At 32.8% G+C, this 14,585-nt stretch overlaps 1 protein-coding gene across 2 annotated transcripts in view; it reads left to right on the top strand.

The window, feature by feature from the left end:
- The window catches only part of LOC130629666 (uncharacterized), a 64,083-nt gene that overhangs the window by 14,152 nt on the left and 35,346 nt on the right, over positions 1–14,585 (top strand). For both annotated transcript variants that reach the window (XM_057442947.1, XM_057442946.1), the window contains exons 14-16: positions 5–309; positions 4,599–4,737; positions 5,111–5,367. In XM_057442947.1, the coding sequence (XP_057298930.1) occupies positions 5–309; positions 4,599–4,737; positions 5,111–5,367 (701 nt within the window). The remainder of the gene's footprint in view (positions 1–4; positions 310–4,598; positions 4,738–5,110; positions 5,368–14,585) is intronic.

The following is a 14,585-nucleotide window of genomic DNA, read 5'->3' as shown; positions in this document are numbered from 1 at the left end:
TAAGGTCCATGCATGCAACCACTTGGAATGGAAAGCAATGTAATACCCGATGACAGATTGAAAACATCTATTTCTACTTCAAATAACGTAAATGTTTCTTTTGCTCGATTGAACAGTGCTTCCGAGTGGTGCAGTGAAAATGCTTTCATCCAGATTGATTTGGGAGGAATAATGACAATTACTGGTCTTGCAATACAAGGTGATACACCAGGTGTGCCAAATGTGAATATAAAGTATGGTGTAAAGAGTCCAAGTGATTTAGTTGATCTTTGGCAAGAAGAGATTGTGAATTACCGTAATGTTAAGAGGGTAAATCTAATCTTTTTATACTTTTATATGTGTGTTACTTATATTTCTAGCATAGCATTTTGTATATGTGGGTTAAAATGTTGTGTACCCTTAAAATTACTTAATTAAGTTAGCCTACCATTCTGAAAAAAAATTCCTTATGTGATTGAGCTCATATGTGCTCTTATTTTGAATCACTTTTTACTGCCCATGGAATTTATCTCTGGAAGTTGAAATGCACAGGAAACTACTCTTCTTGCTAATTAAAGATACTCTTCGATTAAAAATCAACTACCATTGTGACAAAAAATTCATATTTGTAACTAATTTCTATAAAATAAGTAAATAGTTATTTGTTTTCTTACCTAAAACCAACTGAACAACATCTCATTCTTGTTTACAAAAAGAGCATGTGATCTCTCGTTTCCATTGTTTATATGGATGGTGGATGATAGGCACTAACCTAAGGCTAAAATAATATATAGCGTGTGGCGTATTTACCCGTAGCGTGCCGAACTCACCAAAATAGATAAAACGTGGACTAGGTTTATACTTATATTATATGCTTAAAAATCTTACCCCCTGTATTGTGAAAGACCGTTTCAGGAGTGATAAGTATGAATATAAAGTATGATATAAAAGATCCAAGTGTTTTAGTTGAGTTGTGGGAGGAAAATCAGGGAAGTTTCATAAGGGTAAGTTAATTTTTAAATACCATTTTCATTTGGGTACTTGCACAATATAACATACTTTCTTTTATGTCAACAATTAATTCAGATGTATATTACAACCAAATCTTGGTATACGTTACAGAAAATAAAAAAAGATTAGTTTTGTGATGTCATTTGTGAACAGTGAACTAATTATTGTGTGCGCTCTACATGTTATAATCTTACTAGTCGATAAGGCCCGTGGAGAAATCCACTTAGGCAGATGGACAATGGAAAAATAGGTTGTAGAGGTTGAAACGCTGATTAAAATAATGTATAGGAAGATATTTTTTTGAGGAACACCAAAGGAGATATAAGAGTATAAAAATTGTGCTGACGTCAGCAAAGGCTCGTGAAAACACAAAATTGTTTTTAAAAATTTATATACCTGTTGCCTTCCTCGTATAGATTTTGAGACGTTGATCAAGAAAATGTATAGGATCATGTACTTTTGACAAACGGTTACGGAAATATTGTTGTTTAAAGGTTTTTTGATGACGTCATCAACCCATCCATTCCGAAACGGATTCGGAGACCCAGGTTTGGGAAACTTACCCAAATTGGTCTTAGGTGGTCCCTAGTGACCCATGCGGTAAAAAATCATTGACGTCACCACCTCGTTTCCAAGTTATTTGGCCTCAAAGTGTTAAGTGCACTGTAACAGCTTCATTAATTTAATATAGGATATTGACGTTAAAGTAGTGTTATTGACGTCGCGCCATAACCTGAGAAAATTTAACATAATAGACATGCATTTTTCGGTTACTTCAAAGAAAATTTCGGTAAGATCAAAGGAAAATGAACAAATCCACTTTGCCTATTACAGACACACGGAACTGGCGTATTATTATATAGATGTAAAATTTGGTACTTTGGTGATCTCGAAAGAGGAAAACTTAGACGTTGTTTAATGTTGTTCTTAAACATGCTGCTTAGCTATTCTGTATCCTCATTAGGAAGTAAGCTAGCATGTATTAGAATTTTAACTGCATCAATTAACAAAGTACAGTTGTAGCCATTAAAATGTAAACCAACCAGGCTCAAAAGTCGAGTGTGATCATTAAATCAGGCAAATGTTGTCTTAGTTGATCTATGTCAGGCAGGTTATATTGTGGACAACAAATTTTGTTGTCCACAAACTTTTCCTCTGAGTTTTAGTGACGACAGTGCTGTTTTTATTTATTTGTTTTATTTATTAATTTATATATATATTTATTTAGACATCTTCTTCATAACTTTTTTAAATGTATCTGTTACCTTTCCGTGGTATTTGATGGATATCATTATTCTCATATTCACAATTTACCTTTGATTCTCTGCCTCTTTCATTAGGTGTTTAAAAATCAAGGGGAATGTTTCTTTGATATTTGGATTCTAAAATAATAAAGGAAACTGCTTGTTTTGTAATGTCTTCTTCGCTTTTTTTCTAAATTGTAATGAAAAAAAATTTGGTTTGTCCTATATCTCATAAATTAACATGGGAGGCTAAGTTGGCTCACTTAGTCTACAGGGTTAACGATCCTGCTATACCTGATGTTACGAAGAAGCTATATAAGGGGTTTTCATGTCTATCTTTCTTGTTTCCGTGACTTTACATCCACGTTCATTACTCCACTGTCCTCAGGCTGGTCCTGACTTATGGCTGGTCCGAAGCAAATGGCTGGTCCAAAGTGACAACTACCCGTGTAAGGCTGAGTGTTGGAATCCCGTAACACATGTGGAAAGCTACTGCCAGGTTCACAAGTCCTGGCGCTCGGGTGGTTGTCTACTCATATGTATAGTTTTGTATTTGTTTATTTATTTTTATAGTAAATTCTTTGTTGTATTGTTGTCGTTATGTCTGTCTTCTGTTTTCATGTTGTCAGGTTTTGAGTTCTGACCGTTAGTTGTACGTATTGTATTGTGTAGAGAGGGTTGTTTGGTTCAATTACCTTGAATCTACAGATTATCCTTGCAAAAAGGGAGATCTTGCATTGCGTTTTGATCTTTAGAGGGTGTAACCTCTACAATTTTAACTTCAAGGATCGTTAGACCAGTTCCATCATCACAGCTTGCTGTCTTGTTATCTCAAAATTAATCCATATATCTTGCAAGTATGCTAGCATCAACTGTTATGATCTTATCGAATTTTTATGACCACATGTATCTACAGTTGTATTTTTAAAGGGAAAATTTTCCTAAATCCATACATTAATTACTATGACAAGAACTACTTTCCCAATATCTAAAATTAATTTTTTTTTTAAATAAACTTTTGCAATTTTATGATTTATATATAAGTTTCCACTGTAGTCGTAAACAGTTTATACTATTAGTACTTCAGGTAAATTTCTCATTGTTACCTTTATCAAATATATATATAAATATAAATTTATATTATCACAATTTTAAAAACAAATTCCAAGGGAATTAGTCCCTGCGGCTATTTAGGTGTCAGCGGGATGAAAAACCATCCTTTTCCTTAAAGTAAAAGAGGCTATAACTGTAATTTTGTTTGATGAAGTTTCACTATTATTATAGTTCCGTGTTTCTAAAATAAGCCATTTTTTAATGTTGTTGACAGCATATAAATTTTCACAATAAAAAATGTGCAGAAAACAATAAAAGCAATTTTTATTTTAAAACAAGTCAGGTAGATAAGACGTGTACTAGGTTGAGGACTAAATGTTTTATCAGGCCCAGATAAATTTGGCATGTGTTTTTTAAGTACAGTGCAAAATATTCAATCTAAATAAATTCTCTACAAACAATTTTACAGTTGTGTGTAGCACTGATAATGATAATATATTGAAAAGCTTTTGCTGATTTTTTAACTTGTTTTTAACTTGTTTGTTAAATTCGAGATTTTGGGGTTCGTCAAAAATATATTGATTAACCGGTTTTGTAAAAATTATAACAAAATATTGCACAAATTCGAATCTTTAAAATTAAGATACACATGTTTTGATCATGTAAAAATTTGTTTTAGACCAAATCGAATTGGAACGGATGAACAAGTTTGCAGGGTTAGTCAGTCAGCACATAAACAGTTTCAGGCAGCTTAAAACTAGGAAAAATTTAAGGCTTTGTATATTGTAAAATTTTACTATACTTTTGAGGATAGACGTGTAGCAATACACACATGCTAAGTTCACCTTTCGCAAATAATATAATAAAAAGTGAGACTTATATTTTTGGAGATAGTTGGATTTAAGCAAATAAAAAATTATTTATACTTGTAATAAAATAAAATAAAATCCTTTTTTTAAAAATTGTCAAAAAAAGGTTTTCCCTTGTGCAAAGAAATCACTAAAATATGACAATAAAAATGTTAGTTTGGTTAGATGGTAGTGGGTTTGGGTAGGTAAAACAAAAGAGTTGTAGATTATAAACAATATTATTGTAAAGATACATTAACCCCTTTTAACACACCTCAATATATCTGTGTCTGCGTTTGTTATTTTTCATGGGGTCCAGAATAACTCGCATTGTTTATTAGAGAAAGTTGTGATCATTCCAGGGAAAATAGCTGAGTCAGTTTTTTTCTGTATTTATATAATTGGTTATTTTCTTTATTATTGCAACCATTATCCAGGAAAAATGTAGACTGTATATTTATAGAACTTTGCATATCCTGGCAACAAATACACAAAACGGCATTGGTTTTATCAAAATGCATTCACAGCCCGTCATGTCCGCATTTACAAGGAGTCTAGCACAGCCGTGTGTATAAAAGTTGAATTATATGGATGTTCAGAGAGTAAGTAGTTTATTTTATTAACCTTCTGTGTTATAATGCCTTTGATTTGCATTCTTTTATGGTGCCAGGTTTCACAAAACCTAGAGATTTATTTTGCACACAGCTATAAATGCGGCTTGAGTACAGAATCCCTATCTGTATAATGATTTACTCGAATAAATACATAGGCAAACCAGGTGTTTGTTTTAGACTGAATTTTGGAAATTTTTTTAGACCTATAGAGTCTATATATAAATCATGGCTAACAGACAATTCTAGCTGATTTTTCCATACTCTATTTTGTTAGATGACAAGTACTTTATAAGTATTTTTTACATTGCAATTCTATTATATTGGCTTATTTTTGTTTTCTACATTTGCGGTCTTTATTTAGCATGTTCTTCTTCGATGAATCCAGACTTTAATCCAAAAATGAATGATACCACTACAGTGTTGTCACCAAACTTATATTCTTCTAATTCTTGGTGTTCATCAGCTGGAGAGTTCTTAAGATATGATTTTGGCATGGAGGTTACATTTACCGGTATACTTGTTCAAACTAATGCAACAAAACCTGTGCATAATTTTCAAGTGCGATTTGGTAGTAATTTGAAGTCTTTAAGTATTGTCAAAAGCGGAGCATCTAACAAGGTATAATATTTTTTGTAATGGTAACAGTTGTAAAATAATGAAAAAATGCAACTGTTATTCTTAAAAACTTCCTGAAAATATTTCGAATGTAATTGGCTAAGAGGACAGATTAAAATGGTGAAACAGGTGAAAACAAAAGGCTAAAACACTTATCGAAAGATTATCAATTGTTTTTTACTTCACAACATATCAAAGTTAAGGGGTTAATCAAGGAAAATGAATAGAATTAGCTAAGTTCTTATCAGTTTTGAGCTTTTAGTTTTAAGTTGTCACAAGACAGGTTAAATTATTGTTGTATGCGCTCCTTGAAATGCCTTGCGTTTTAACAAAATGTTTTGTTTTAAACATATATATTCAACTTAAAACGTTCAGATTATATTTTTCACATTATTCAACCTTTGCAGGTATTTTACTCTCCTGAAAGCTTGAAACCATATTGTACAAGACAAAGGGTGATAACTAGTACATAAGTTTGCTGTTAAAATTTTTGAACAACGTGTGAGAAATTGAGAGCATGACTAATATTTATACAACTAGCTTTTAAATGCGTAAATGTTATGTTATTCATCATTAACACCATTTTGAGGAGAAATCTATTAGTTTCTTCCTAACTTAGTCTACGTTGTAGAAAATTTAACAAGACCCAGTAAGTTGCTGATCCTGTTTGTGATTAAGTCTTTTTTAAATGATTTTTTTTTATTATGTTATGTTATATTTATGTTATATTTATGGCAGCTTAAAGCATAAAAACAGCTTGAAAAAATAATAATACTATTAATATGTCTTGACGTGCAAGCTTTATTGATACTGTATACAATTTTTTACTTCATATATCTGATGCAAGTAACATAAATCTCCTAAAAAACTTTTTAATTCTAAAATTGTTACATTTTTAGTTTGGCACTTATATGGCCTGAAAAAAACAATTTTAAATTTCTTATTAAATATAATTTGAATGAGAAATTATTGTTACAGCATACTTACCTTAAAATTAATATTTTACTCGGCAACAGGAGATCACTGACAGTCATATAAAAAGTCCTCTTGAGGGTGAACAACATGCATTTTTAAGAGCTATTTCCTTTTTTGAGAGTTCAAGTAAACAATTATAATATATTTTTTGAACTATACGTTGTTTCTACGACTATTTGTGAAGTACGCTGTACAAGATGAACCTGTTTTAAGGTTTTTCAGGACATAGGAGCGACACTTTTCATAATATTAATGTCAAGTTTTTTCGGAATTTAAGAGTTTTTATAATCCATATTACAATTTCAAGGATAACACTTCCTCTACTGTCTTTAGTAAAAATTGTAGAAGTAGACCTTATCAAGTCATAAATCATCATGACCTAGGTGAGAACTGCGCTACTATGATTATATTTTTTAGAAGTGTACATGTTTAGAACATATACATTTCATGCTACAGTCAATACAATTAAAAGAGTAATATTATAACCAAGAAATGACTTCTGATAAGAGAAAAATTGAAATAACATGAAAGGCTGCAATATCCATACAAATTAGAAGTTAAGCACAATAAAAAGAAATCTGCTGCAGAATTAATAACATTTTAAGAAATTTTAATTCCATAGATAATTAATAGGCCATGTATTTATCATTATTTATACACCACAATGTCTTCACACTTGCTAAGCCGTAGCATTACAGGTGTTATTGTAAAAGTGCTTCCTCTTTTATTAGAATCACAATAACTAAACTTATATATCTACAAAACAGTTAAACTTATTTATCTAACTTCTTTATATTTACATCCTGTCATGTGCTGTGGTTACTTATTAAAGCCCAAACTGCTCAAGTCATTTAAGGCCGAGCTTTCTCAATTTTGATTCATTTTCTTATATCTCGGCTTGTATTGACGTTATTCACTTGCGTTTTTTTTGCTGAAAAGATGCTTCTTTCAGATATTGTTTAATGTGGAGTATTATTAAATATCTTCTCTTATATCTGTCTGTTGGAATGATTTACCAAGGCATGTACAGTGCCATGTAATGGATTTAGGCACACTTTCCACTCGGTATAAGCACGTGAATTTGATTTCAAACGAACCGTACCATTCTAGAGCATCTATGGTTAGTCGATCGTCAGCAAAAGGCTTGCAGAAAAACGTTGTAAGCGAACCAACACCTTAAGGAAAAAAACCATGGAGCTTCATGCTTATACCGGTCTTCCAGTGGTTACAATCGTCCGGAATAAGCTTGGCAAAATTATTATGACGGGGTCACCAGACTTCAAAAAGCTGTTATTGGACGGAAACCCACTCGTTGAAGTAGGCCAGCAATTTGTACACAAGTGGGTGGATGAAAATCTATCATTACCGAAAGAGCTGCCAGAAGTAAAATCGGTGTCATCTCCCGTTGTAGATAAACTTCCGGAACAACTACGACATAGTATTCCTGGTGCTGCACAAGCTGTAAAAAATTTAGTCGCCGATTTTGTAGTGGAACAAGGATCAAGTAACGTGAGCACACTCTGGCCAGTGAAAAAAAGGCTACCACAGCCTGCGAAAAAACCTAAAAAGAAGGTGGCATTGGATTGTTCATCGTCAACCAAAACTAAAAGAACTTATGTGCGACAAGCCAAAAAAGTTGACGAAAAGAGGCCACCCTGCATTCCATTTCTACCAAAAAAAAAATTGCGAAAAATGATTGCTGCTTCACATCGTGTGAAAAAAATGGTGGGAACGTGCACACAACGAACGCTGGATAGAGTGTTGTATTTGTAGCAAATTGGTGTGCGACCGTTGCGCAAAGATAAAAAAAATGAGCAAAGAGAACATTGAAAAACTGAAATTTTATTGTGAAATTTGCAAAAAATTATAATATCATATCACGTCTTAACGTAGCTAGAACAGATAGTGGGTCTAAAAGTGCGGCAAATTTTGTGGATAAGAGTTAAAAAGTATACATAAGTAATACCTTGTTGAGACATATGCCCTACAATAGATATATATACTAGTAATTTGTTTTCGTCCTCAGACTTAGATTTACAATACAGTTTCCAATATTTTTTGTGATTTATTAATTAAAAAGACATAGCGTTAATCATTTTGCTCAACAAACTCTTTACGTTCCAGAAAAAAATCGACAAGTGGAGCGTGACTGTCCTTTAAATCATTTAGCAGACTTTGAAAATACTCCTGTGTGTGTTTGCATAAAATTCGCGAAATATAATTGGTTATGTACACTTTTATTGTTTCCTTTGTCTTCCTTCTCACGTCGTTGAGTTCTCTTCTTTCCTCTGGTGTAATATAAACTGCGTGCATCAACTGTTCGTTATTAACAAAAGTTTTTCGCAACCGTGTAAAATTGTTTTATTTTAGCCAGCTTAGTAAAATTAATCAACTCTTGGTCGAGTTGCTTTCTATCAATTGAAACTCTCCATTTGTTTATTTTGTTCGTAAGCTCGTTTGTGATGCCTGTACCCCGAAAAGGAAGAATTTTTAAAATCAACCATTTCGAAATGCTTTGATTTAGGCTCTTGAAGTAGGTCGTAATTTTGGCATACATTTTTCCACATATTTTCCGTTGGAACACCAGACTTCGCAATCCATCCTAAAATAAATTTTATTTTATCATGGGAGCTTTTTGAAAGAAAAGACATGAAATATAATTTTGTTACTTATGGAGAAGTACTTTTCGTAAACTGGTTTAACGTCTTCTTGAATTGTAAACATTTGCATGAGGAAGTGAAATTCTATCAACCGGTAGAATGGGTGCCGTCTTCCCAAAACATATCACTAAACTTGTAAACACCACCTTGGGCAACTTTATATTATTACGCTGTAATGCCATACGAAAATTAATAATAGCAAAGGTATAATTGGTAATCTGACTGCACAAGTAAATATAATTTGGACATGATTCCATTTCGCTTGTAAAACCTCGGAAACCCTCAACACTAAGTTCTGAACATTTGCATGTTTGCAGCTGTGCTCTGACGTACAAAACAATCAACACCCGTAGTGATCCCAAAAAAAAGATTAGCAATAACTCCCACGCCTGATGGTGATCTTTACATTTCTTTGCGACAAACTGTGCACTATCAGTTTTGTATCCCATTAGATGACATAGCTTGCTGAGATAGGGCTCCCAGTTTAATTCGCAGAAAGCTTTGATAGAATTCATTTCAATGTGCCCACCAACAGGTTTTAGTAAAACCCAGTCAAATTCCCGATAATAACCAACAAGTTCATTATGTTTGCTCATACTGTGTTTAACAAAAGTTTCCTTTTTGAAGTGAGACGTGTTACGGATTGAACAAGTGTATGTCTCCTTGATAATGTTAAAACACAATTGAAATGGTAGACCATCACATTCAACTATAAGCCATTGGCGTTTTTTACCACCATACCGTTCTATTCCAGCTTCCTTTCCAATTTTTCTCAAAACTTCTGTACACTTTTGGTATAAATTTGGATTAATGAATTAAAATTTGAATTAACCAACCGTAACTTGTGGAATTTCAGGTTGGTGATTTTATTTTATTTGCTCGTATCTCCTATTCGATTCCTCCGTAGGTTTCTTGTGAAGTTTCTTTGTTTCAACATCAATAAACGGAGGTTTTTTGTTTTGTGGTCTTAGAAGATTTCTTGACGGCTTTAGTTAACTGTAAATGACATATATCACATTTTCGTTTCGTTTTTTGTTAAGGTATCACCAATCCATTTTTTTCACAAGCAATACATATCAGGGATGATTGCCTTTCTATTTTTTCGTCAATAAAATCAGTAACCGATCCTTCTGTGGTTTTTTGTTCAGCTACAACTGATTTGATATTTTTGTCGATTATATGGTATAAGCTGTTGTAGTGTTCTTTGTGTAATTCTAAAAATACTGGATATTTTGCGTCGCTGATCTTTCTAACTAAAGATTTGTCTTCATACCATTGAACTGGTTTAAGATACATTTTTTCTTGAGGGTGACCTGATTTATCAAGAGATATCCATGTATGAGTTGTTATCACCAACAATTTTACTTTGTTTTCAACAGCAACATGCCAGGTCTTTCCAACTTTTTGATTATTATCAAAGGCATGACCTACATCACTGTCAGGTGGAATAACTGGTAAGCTTGCTAAATCTGTCAACCAATTGCTAATTGTGTCATACTGTTCACCACCTGTAGCAGCTCCATTCAGATCAACCACTTGTCTTGATCCTGCTTCGACGTAAGTTTGAAGATTTTTTAAAAAGCTAACAAGTAAACAATATTTCCATAATTGCGCTTGTAAATCCCCTCGATTACTCTTGAAAGAAGATAAACCTGTCTTTTGTTAGGATTAGCAGCTATTCCAAATATTGTTTTTAAATAGGTTACCAAATTTCTGTTACTTTCAACTAACCCTAACCCTAACCCTAAATGGAAAGTGTCATAACTGCTGAGATTGTTTATCTGTTTGTATTTACTATTTAATTCTGATGCATTCTTTTTTACTGCATGGTTTATTTTGTTCCCAACCAAAGAGGATATCAATGTGAGTCGTTCTTCAGTAATATCAGTGAATATTGTTTTAAAGAAATCGTCCAATTCACTATTGGTTTTAAGTTTCCGAAACGCGTCAATTGCATTTAAAAGAGGTCCGTTGTTATCATCTTCATCGTCGCATTTGGCGGATTCTTCTTGAGTGATAGTAATTCTACCTCGACCACGACCAGCCCTAGACACACGTTTCCTCTTTCTTCCTGGCGTTTTAGGTGTTCCATTGCATACTTCACAGTTTTCACAATGTTTTTTGAAGTCTTGAATTGTGGTGTTTGGAGGGAGCTCACACCGTTCTCTTGCTGCGTTTCTTATTCTTATAAGGACTGCCTTGTGTTTATTACATACCTTTGGTGGGTGAATCCCCCCATTCATCCTGGCAAATATCGTAACCAAGTCGTAAAAATTCTTTAGCATAAGCCTCTTTCGGTGCTGGATAATCTGTGTCCTTTAAGATATAATTTCCATATTGTAAGTTTTTTTCATGACTTTCACTCATTATATACCAAAACCATGTACGTTGTTAAAAAAACGCGTATGTAAATCAGTTTACATTCATTGGAGTGAATAGTGTAAGTCTGTTACAATGAAATTGATTTCAGTTCTGATAAATTGATTTGTTTTGCTTGGTTCGTTAGTAAATGTTTGTGATTCTTTAAAAATGGACAAAACAAATGGTTATTCTATATAAAAGATTTGCTTATAAATGTTTGAACTGCGTTTTAAACATTTATAAGCAAATCTTCTTTGGCAATATATACAATCTGTTTTTGGCAATATATACAATGCTGTTTTTGGCAATATATACAATCTGTTTTTGGCAATATATACAATCTGTTTTTGGCAATATATACAATGCTGTTTTTGGCAATATATACAATAACGCTCTTCAACCTGGTGTAGTTTTCATTCCATTTTATTGCTGATTTCGGCAAGTATTCTGTTTTTAAACACGAAATTAGGGGGGAGTGTTTGTAAAATTGAAAACATTGCCATTTTCAGCAATTTTAGCGCGCTGAAAATTGAATCATCAAGTTAAATCATGAAGTTGCAGAAACACGAATCCGTGCTCGAATACATAAAGAGAGTATTGGAATAGTGAAACAAAAAACCCACACAGGAGTTTTGCATAAAATGACATGGGACAAGGAAAACCTACTCAAGGAAATACATTCTAATTTGGATAAAAAAGTAAAAGTTGGAAATTGGTCAGAATTGGCACGAAAATATGGAGTGAAAAATGAAAATGGTTAATACTCAAAAAAAACGGTGGTCAGATAGTGAAGACTTTTTTAATCAGTGAAGGTGTAGACATAATGGAAATGCAATAATTAGAAGGTCAAAAAAAAAAATTTCCTGGCAGTGAAATTTCTATGCCATCGGAATGAGATAAAACGCAAACAATCAGTCCTTGATTGAGTACTATCTTGAAGATTACGAAATTTGTTCAGTAGAACGGATGCACGATCTTTCAGGACATATAAAAAATCTTTTATCCGAATCGACACATCACCTTGACAAAATAGAAAGAAAATTCTTTGAAAATGCATATGAGATTTCATTCGGTGGTAGAGATAACAACAGGACGTGCGATTACAGAAGAGGATTGATTGAATTGGCTGCAACATTGGAAAATAAAATCAGTGAAATCTATAAAAATTTAGTGATTTTTCTCACCTTAATTGAAATCCAACGTATATTATATTCCAATGCACATGACTTTCAAGCATTTCCACCTGCTTAAAGATTTTTTCAAAGATGATTTCATCAATATTACACAAAGTAAATTTTATGGAAAATATTTTCATAACTTGATGATTCATGCTCTTATGCAATATCGAATTATATCAGGGAGCTCCATTAACTGTGAAGACGATGAAAGAATCTTCAACATGTTGAAATCCATCACAGGTAACACCTCATCAAATCATCCAGGCCATATTATAGGAAATTTAATTTTGCGTTAATAAGCGGAACGAGAAGTCAGCAAGAAAGTACCAAGAAAGTCCTACGAGAATGACATTGAGAAAAAATATAAATGTCCAGATATATCACACAAAAATGAAAACACTTACATCACAAAAACTTTCATTGAAAAACACAAAAAATCATGGTTTTGTCACCTTGAAAGAGTGAGTGACTACATATGTTATGGAGAAGGAATATGGTGGAGAGAAGATGATTATGGTATAGAGTTTTTCGATGGCTCTCAAAACAAAGATTTTCATCAAGCAGGTCAAGTTGCACCACTTTCGTTCAACAACACTAAAAGATACTGAAAAAAACGCTGAAAAATATTTGGGAAAAAGTGGCAACAAAGTGAAGTTGTCCTGCCCTCAGTTTCACCTAAAATAAGATTTATTAATTTGGCTTTGAGCAAGGTACGCAAAGAAATTACCATAGAAGCAGAAGAAGATGAGAAGGAAGAGCGTCCTGAAAAAATTATTTTCATGACTGAAAAAGAAACCGACGGAGATAATATTCTTGATGACACACCTTCCCTTACAAACAAGACACCATCACCAACTACAACACCAAAAATAGTAGATTCTGATATAAATCCATCTGCCAGCACGACTGTAGAAAGTCTAAATTCAAGTATGATATCGCATTCGTCGGTTAACACTCTATTGATGTCCTTGTCCATTCAACCACGAAAAGCAGTAAATCTCGAAAGGCACAACCATTTTGTACAAAAGAAAGTCCAATTGTTACCGTAAAAAAAGAAAAGAAAAGAAAAGAAAGAAGGTATTAGGAAGTGGCGAAATGTATGGATTAGACAAAGCGAGAGATCAATTAAAAAGAAACCCAAACAAATGAAATCATGGTATTTACCAAGATAAGTTAGCAAGAATCCAAACTTCGGTGTTAGAAAAGAAACAGAAATCAAAGAAAAAATCAAGTTTATTAGTTTTACCGATACACAAAATTTTGTGGCTCATCAACAATCTTGTTTCATCCAGAAGTTATGCTTATTTCTGTCCTGCTAGCCTCATGAAAACTTCAGAAAAAAAGTCGTTTTATGGAACAAAATGTTGATATTGCATGAGAGTTGTATAAGTGTGTTTTTTTTTTTTTTTTTGCGTTTCCTTTTAGGTTAGAAAAAAGTATATTTTACTTTTTTATATTATACATATATATGTTTTTAACTGTAGCTGAATATCAAAGTAACCAAATTTTTAGGTGTTTCAATTTATAGAGGAGTATGGTTAAGAACTTATATTATTACATTATATAATTAGCTTACTTACTTTTATCTGTATTTTATATAACTAGCCAAATTGTAAAGAGTATTTTAACTGTTGTTAAATTGCTTGGAGGAGGGAGATAATGTAGTGAAGAAATAATAAATGAACAGCGAAAAGCTACCAGCCACAAACAGTGTGCCACTGCCTACAATCTACCATTTTTGTTTACGTGTCTTCTTTCTCGTCAGGTTCAACGAAAACATAAATTAACTTTTTATACGCATGCACGATGATTAATTATTTGCTGATAACTTTTTCGGAAAAAATATTTTGGTAAAAAAAACTAATTTTTTTTTGCCCGGCCTTAAATGACTGGAGCGTAGAAGTGTATTGACGAATCTTGTTTTTCATATTGTTGGAAGCTGGCATCTCATTCTTGTATTCAACGTTTCTGGTGGGAGGTCTGACCTTCGCAATAATCGTCCCATTAATATTATCCTAATGATGATAATGGAATCGTTGATCACCTC

The sequence above is a fragment of the Hydractinia symbiolongicarpus genome, chromosome 2, assembly GCF_029227915.1.
Source record: "Hydractinia symbiolongicarpus strain clone_291-10 chromosome 2, HSymV2.1, whole genome shotgun sequence".
Taxonomy (NCBI): domain Eukaryota; kingdom Metazoa; phylum Cnidaria; class Hydrozoa; order Anthoathecata; family Hydractiniidae; genus Hydractinia; species Hydractinia symbiolongicarpus.
This window is presented reverse-complemented; position numbering and strand designations above follow the sequence as displayed.